We start from the raw sequence: 6,917 nt of genomic DNA, 5'->3' as shown, positions 1-6,917 counted from the left end.
AACCTTTTCACCCTCTCTGGTAGCCCAAAACACCTGTCTTTTTCAGGCAAAAAAAAAAAAATTTCTCCTTCAGTATCTGGGCAGCTGAGATCTGATTTCAGAGTTCGCAGGCCCGTAAGAGAGTCATTTACTGCTTCGAATTCTGCCTTTTGCTTTAAAAGTCTATGCACCCCATTTCCCAGACCACCAATTTTGGTAGTAAGTACGGTGTGGGGAGGCCAGAATAAGCTACCTCCTAGAGACTGGTTGCTAGGCTGTAGCCCGGCCACTCCCCACTGACTGGAGATCTCTCCTTGGTCGGCATTGAGCAGGCAAGGGAACCTCAAGGGCTGAGTGCTTAATCAGCCAACAAGAGACCCTTCATCCCCTCCCCAAACTTCCCAGTGAAGCAGTTCCCTCAGCCGGATGCAGAGACCTCGTTTCTTTTACAAACCCACCCATAAACTTTATAACAGGTAGTTAAAAATTACGGCGAAGAAGCTCTGGCCCAGTCTCTCACAATGGGCAGTAGGAAGAATGGGACAGCACTGCCGGGCAGCTCACCGGAAATTTTCCTTCCAGATTATGGCACACACAACCTGTCCTGAATCCTCTTTAATTGGGGCTAGGGATAACTTTTCAACCTTCAAGCACTCTCTGGGATGGCATCTCATACCAGGAATATGAGACTGTGGAGGTCAACCCATGTTCTTCTTCAAGGGGTCCCCTGGGAGTATCTCAGGGGCACACTAATTTCTTTGGAGCCCCAGATTTCTCCAAGACCCCCATCTCCCTTGGACATTCAGTGAAAGAGTGGGAAGAGAAAATGCGGCGATATTTTTTTAATCCCGAGAAACGAATTTGCCCCCCAGTTTAACAGCTGCACCATACTGTCTTTACCGTTGAGATTAGAATAATAAATCCAAGGCGAAATGAGCGAGATGCTTCAACTCAGCGTTTTGAAAGATACTATTTTTCACAAATCACAAATAGCTTTCGGAAGCCACTTTGATTGGCTAATAAAAAAGTAAAGAATGGGAGAAAGTCGTATCTGCAGCAGCCGAATGGTACCCATTTCGGTAATGGGAAGGCAGCAGCAACATTTAGGAGTACGCATTTCTAAAGAGTGCATCCCGCTCTTGCAATTACATTCCCCCATAAAATGGGTTTTTAACCTCCTTTTTTTCCAAACGAGAAAGCAGAAGAGGTGGGCAGGGGAAACGGGGAGCGGGTACAGCATGCACGAGGGGTCGCTGGGGCTCCTTAGGTCTGACCCTCCTGCTGCCCGACATTTCCAGAGAAGCCGGGCGCCAGACGCACCCGCCCTCAGTCGCGACAGTTTAGGGCCATGGACACTACTGAGCAGGCCAGGGATGAATGGGGGGTTGGTGTGTGTGTTGGGGGAAGCTGCGAGGCCCCTCAGAGCCATTTACAAGGGGTTCATCTCGCTCTGCTTCAGGGAAGGAATTTTTCCCCCCAATAGCAACCACCACCTCAGGATTAAAAATGAAACGGCTCTCCTTCGGTGGTCCCACAGAACCAGATAGGAAGTGAAAGGCTGTTTTCAGGCTTCCCTGGCCAACCGCCTATGCCTCCGAAGTCAAAGGGGATCAGTTAGTTGTCAGCAGGGACCCCAAATTCCACAGATCCCCCACCTCCTACTTAAAGTTATCCCCAACCTGCCCTTCCACCCCGCAGCTTCTCAGCCCCTAGGAAAACTGCCTGACAAATCTTGAACCCCTTTTATAGGAGCCAGAGATTAGTACCTGGCGAAACATTTGGCCTGGGCCTAGGTTAAAAATCACTGACCCCAGAGATCTGGTCTCAAAAATATATGTCTTTAGGGTTCTGTTTTTCAAGACCAGAAATCCTCTCTTCCTCTCTTCCTCTGGCCTGGCTGAACCAGACATCTTGCATCTCTGGAATTTGGAATGATTTGGGCATAAACAGATTTGTCTGCCTAGGACCCTACAGAATGATCCCTTTGCTAGCTGAGTTCCTGGTACTGAGCTCTTTATTTTAGAAAGATTCCCTTTCCCCTGCTGTGGGGCTGTCCACCCAACAGGCCTATGCTCCCAAATCAACGGTCCTAACTGTGGTAGCCAGGCAAGCAGCCCAATTGTAAAAGTGAAGCCAGTCAGGAGCTGGCTTGAAACAGTCAGAACAGAAGCTAAGTGGACACAAGGGGGCTGAGTGGTGGTGATAGCCTTGTGTTGAATTTGAATTCCAGGATGCGGACCCTGACTGGTATACCAGCTTACTCATTTGTCCTCCCCTTCTCCTCTGGACCAGGCAGAAGCTTCCTCATTCCACACTTTGGCATTTGTCAGCCGAACTCTCCTGACTACTCAGCTACATTTAGCTTCACACACACCCATCCCCATTCTCTCCACTATTACAGTATGATGTACTGGCTGGTAAGAGAAGAACCCCACCATATCACCCTTAGCCCAAACCCCTGGAAGAAAAGGCATAGTTACAGGAGAAGCATGGTCCCAGCCCAGAAATGAAGGGGCTCCTGTCTTCCCTTTGGAGTGCCAGCACCTATGAGCCTTCTTGTGGGGATTAGTATTAGTTAAGTAGTCCTCTTTCCTTCTGGTAGACTTTTCCCCTTCCTTAACCCCTTAACTGTCAGTCACCTGCCCTCCTGTCTCCCTACTCTCTCCACCCCATTCCCAAGTTCCACCACTCAAAGTCAAATCAGGGTAGGCCTTTTGCAGAGCTGGGGAAGGGAATAAGGAGGGAGGAGTAGAAAAAGGGGGGAGTTACAGAGAAACAGCAAGTCTTTCCAGCTTCAATTTCTTCTTTCATTTTTTTATTATGACTCACTTATACAATACAAAGTACTTGGACCAGGAACAGGGCTTTCAGGACACAAAATCTACATTCATAGCTGGACATAAGACAAATGACCAAAAATTATTATTATAGATATATTTTAACATTTTTTCCTTTCGAGCACGTTGCATAAACAGAGAATTCAAGACAGTAACTATGCATTCAGTGCGGTTTAGTTCTACTCTACTGGGGTTAGAAGCACAATGAAAGCGCACAAGACCAGCGGGCTAGGCAGTCTCAGTTGTTGGGGTTTTTTTTAGTGAAATAAGCAGCAACAGACGACAACAAAACCGCATTACAAATACTCTCAAAGCAGGGTTTCTTTCTATAGGTAGTGATAAAGTACATTGAAGGTTTGTTTTTTCTTTTTTCTTTTTTTTTCTCTTTTTACCTCCTTTAGTAGGATTTTTTTTCTCTTTCTCTCCCCTCCCCCAAGATTATTGCAGGTTCCCTTTAGGTAGTATATTAAAGTTTTTTTTTATCAGCATATTGTCTTCATGATTATGGTGATTTCTGAGCACAAACACTAAGACAGCTCAGAGGAAGCTGGGCCCAAAGAACAGAAATCAATCAGCAAGGACAGGCAAGGAAGGCTTGGGCCCAAGTGACTATGGCATGGATAGGTAGGATTTTAGAGACCACTGCAGGCCCCTCTTTACCCCTCAGTAAGGGGGTGGATAGATTCTTAGGTTCCTGGAGAAAGTCAAGGGGTTTTCTAAGGAAGGAGCCTCAGAGAGGGAGGGAATCTTCTTTGCTATCTTTTATTTCTTTTAACAGTTTTTCCCTTTCATTCCCCTTTCTTCTGCTTTTTTTCTTCTTTCCTTTTCTTTCAAAAAAGAAGTTAATTCAGTACTCTGATTCCTAGCATACAAGCCAAGCCAAGAACCATCTTCCACATCTTCAGGCGATTCCCTTTAAAATAAATACCAGAGAAGCAATGAGTGGGAGGGTGGGGGAAGTGGGGTGTGTGAGAAGGGCTTAGACCTTAAAGTTCAGGAAGGCTCAGAAGCTGGAAGCAAGGACAAGTGAGTGTGTGCTGGGCAGGAAGCGGAGCAGAACTTTTCCTTGTGTCTAGGTCTCCCCACCCCCTGGCCCCCAAACAGATAAGGAGCAGGGGAAGTCCAAAGGTAATAAAAGCAGAGCTGCAAGTATCTGACAGGTAGTTAGAGCAGTGAGTGCCATTCTATTCTCTATAAAAGCAAATGACAGTCGTAAACTTCTCAATTTATCTGCTACCATAAAACGAAACTTCAAGGGAGTAGCTGGGGGGGAAGATTTTCTCTCTCTTTTTTCCTAGTCCTTATTTTCTTCCTTCTCCTCTTCTTCTTTCTCCTCTTCCTCATTCCCTTCTTCTTCCACCTTCTCCTCATCTCGGGCCCCAGGCAGTTTGTCCTTGTTGTTCTCCTTTTTCCACTTCATCCGTCGATTCTGGAACCATATCTTCACTTGTCTTTCGGTCAGTCCCAGGGCGTGAGAGACTTCAATCCGGCGCTTTCGTGTCAAATAAGGATTAAAGAGAAACTCCTTCTCTAGTTCCAAGGTCTGGTACCGGCTGTAAGTTTGTCGTCCACTGCGCCGCCCAGGAGCTGGACAGAACAGAACCCCAGTCTGGTTATATCTGGTTGGGGGTGCTCCATTCCCCACAACCACTCTGCCTCCCACAAAGCTCCCCCTACTTCTTCTCAGTTTTCCTCCAGCCGGTGAGGCTGCCAGCAGAAGACAAGCAAGGGCAGGAAAAGTTTCCATAGATGTTTTGGTTTGATTTTCTTCACCTTAGGAGGTGGGTGAAGGTGAGGGGCAGGGAGGTAGCTGTCTGAAAAGTAGGGGCTTGTGGGGGGACAAGGGAACCTTGCAGGGTCCTTCAGGCCTCCAGCCTGGCCCTTACAGCTTTGTTTACAAGTACAGAGTGGCATTTAGTAAGCCATCCTAGGGACACAATCTGCTTCCAAGAAAAAGGAAAAGGGCTGGGGTTAGAGGAGAGGGGTTTCTGTTCACTGCCCCCGCCTTGCCTATCTCTGCCTAATGCTTTTCCAATAAGAGAAATAATTGATCTCCTGGAATGTAACACAGCTAGCTCTGCTTGATTGCTAACTGGAGACCAACAAATAAATCAAGGGCCATCCCTGCCGGAACTGTTGTTTTTGCTTCCCCCTGTACTTCGAAATTGAGCCATGAGGGGCCACCCTTGGAGGGGCTCATAACCTGAGCAGCTTTCCAAGAAACCCCATAGATCTTGACTGGGGGGTAAACTGACTAGCCCCTGGACCCCAGAGGCCCCTACTTTGTATAGCACTAGCCCCTGGACCCCAGAAGCCCCTACTTTGCATAGCCCCTCTCTCTTCTGGAGCATTGATTTTCTGCTTAGGAATTCAGTCTTCTCTCCAACAGGAGGAAGTAAAAAAAAAAAAAAAAAAAGTTGGGGTAATGGCCTTTAGGCTGCTTCTCTGAGAGGAAGAAGTGGAGACCCCAAAAAGTCAGAGTGCCTGCCCTTGGGTTCTTGCCCCTCTCTCTGGCCAGAGGGACACAGTAAAGGGTCTCCCTTTCACCCAGTGTCAGACCACTGTCTTGGAATGGCTTTCTGTCTTTGGGAAAACTGGCCACCGCCCCCAAAGGCTAATAACACTAGTTTACTCTGGGTGTTCTTGTCAGCCACCTCCCCAACTTTGACTTTAGAGATGGGGAGAGGGAGAGAGAGAAGGAATGGAGGAAATGTTTTTTTTAGCTCTTTTGCACCCACATATCACCTTCCCCCCACTTTCACCCCAACACTCACAATATCTCAGGTGCCCCCCCCCCGCCCCACACCCAGCCAAACCTTTTTAACCTCTAGGAACCCACCCAGGCACTGGAGTGGAGTGGGAGAGACCCCCAAAGCCAGGAAGGAAAGCAAGGGCAGACAAAAAGGAGGCAAGGGAGGGGGAAGACCCCGGAGCGCGGGAGACCAAGGGGGAAAGAGAAAAGGCTTCTCACCGTGGGGTCTCATCCATGGAAACATGAGGCTGGGAGACGAGTTCTGATTTAAGTGGCCTTGTCCTTCGCTACTGTTAGTGTTGGCGGAGGATTTACAGTCGGGATATTGCACCACGCTCGCCTCTTGCTGAGCCCCATAAAGGGACTGTCTGGGGAGCGCCTCGTAGCCATAGAATTTGGAGGCGTCTCCGTGGCAGCTCAACGAGCACGGGTTCTGCTGGTAGCCCGAGTTGGAGATGCCGGAGGTGCCGTGGTGGAAGAAGTCTTGGACATGGTGCGAGGCATGCTGGAAGCCGGGCGCCGAGCCTCCGGGCCCGTACACCAGCGCATGGCTCCTGCCCACGCTCTGAGGGAACCGGCAGTCGTAATAGGCCGGTTCCAGGGACTCGCCGCCTTTGTATTTGGAGAACAGGGGGTTGACGAAGTAGGAGCTCATGCTGGGCACATGAAAACCCGCGGCCCCCTCCCCTTGGCTCACGCTCCCCCGCCCGGTATCCCCGAAACTCCCCTCCCCCCGGGACCGAACCCCCAAGCTGGCCGGCTCCCCCGGGCTGGACTGCTGGGCTGGGGGCTGGGCAGGTGGGGGCGCGGTGCCGGCTGAGGGCTCGGGCGGCGGCGGCTCTGTTCACTGTCGGTAGGTAGAGCGCGCGCGCTCACTTAGCTCTTCCTCTAACAGCCCAGGCGAATTCCTCAGACTCCCGGCGGTGGCGGCGCTTACACGCGATTCGCGTTCATCAATCCACGACATGAAGACAGGCGAGCGAGCGAGCGAGAGAGAGAGAGAGAGAGAGAGAGAGAGAGAGAGAGAGAGAGAGAGAGAGAGAGAGAAAGGGAGGGGGAGAGAGGATTGAGGGGTTCGGGGCTGGGGGGGGACCTGGAGAAGAGGGAGGGAGGAGAGGGGAGGGATGGGGGTGTGGTGTGTGTGTAGGGGATGGCCAGCCAGCCCCAGCTAATGGCCAGGCCAGCTTTTCCAAAGTATGTACTCTTGTTTGAAGGTGCACCCCTTTTCTGTCCTTTTGAGAGATACCTGAGCCAGCAGGTCAACTCAGGTTACCTCAACAGGTAGAAGACCCCAGGGGTGAGTCTTAGTAAGTCGGGGCTGAGCCTTTAACAGCAAAGGTGAGTTACCT

The 6,917-nt window shown here is 50.1% G+C and overlaps 1 protein-coding gene across 1 annotated transcript; it reads right to left on the bottom strand.

Moving 5' to 3' along the window:
* Positions 1-2,809: 2,809 nt before the first annotated feature.
* On the bottom strand, positions 2,810-6,237 carry Hoxc8 (homeobox C8). The gene is made up of 2 exons (XM_057792015.1): positions 5,788-6,237; positions 2,810-4,403 (listed from the first exon to the last, which is right to left on the bottom strand). Exons 1-2 carry the CDS (start codon positions 6,221-6,223, stop codon positions 4,111-4,113), a joined length of 729 nt encoding a protein of 242 aa, XP_057647998.1. The 5' UTR covers positions 6,224-6,237; the 3' UTR covers positions 2,810-4,110.
* Positions 6,238-6,917: the final 680 nt, after the last annotated feature.

The sequence above is a fragment of the Chionomys nivalis genome, chromosome 17, assembly GCF_950005125.1.
Source record: "Chionomys nivalis chromosome 17, mChiNiv1.1, whole genome shotgun sequence".
Classification (NCBI taxonomy): domain Eukaryota; kingdom Metazoa; phylum Chordata; class Mammalia; order Rodentia; family Cricetidae; genus Chionomys; species Chionomys nivalis.
Note: the sequence above shows the minus strand (reverse complement) of the source record. Positions and strands in the feature narration are given on the sequence as shown.

Bases quoted from the DNA above. Each gene is read 5' to 3' on its own strand.
- Hoxc8 (XM_057792015.1), bottom strand. From the start codon at position 6,223: ATGAGCTCCTACTTCGTCAACCCCCTGTTCTCCAAATACAAAGGCGGC. The intron at 4,404-5,787 runs GTGAGAAGCCTT...TGTTCTGTCCAG, and splicing joins TCCATGGATGAGACCCCACG to CTCCTGGGCGGCGCAGTGGA.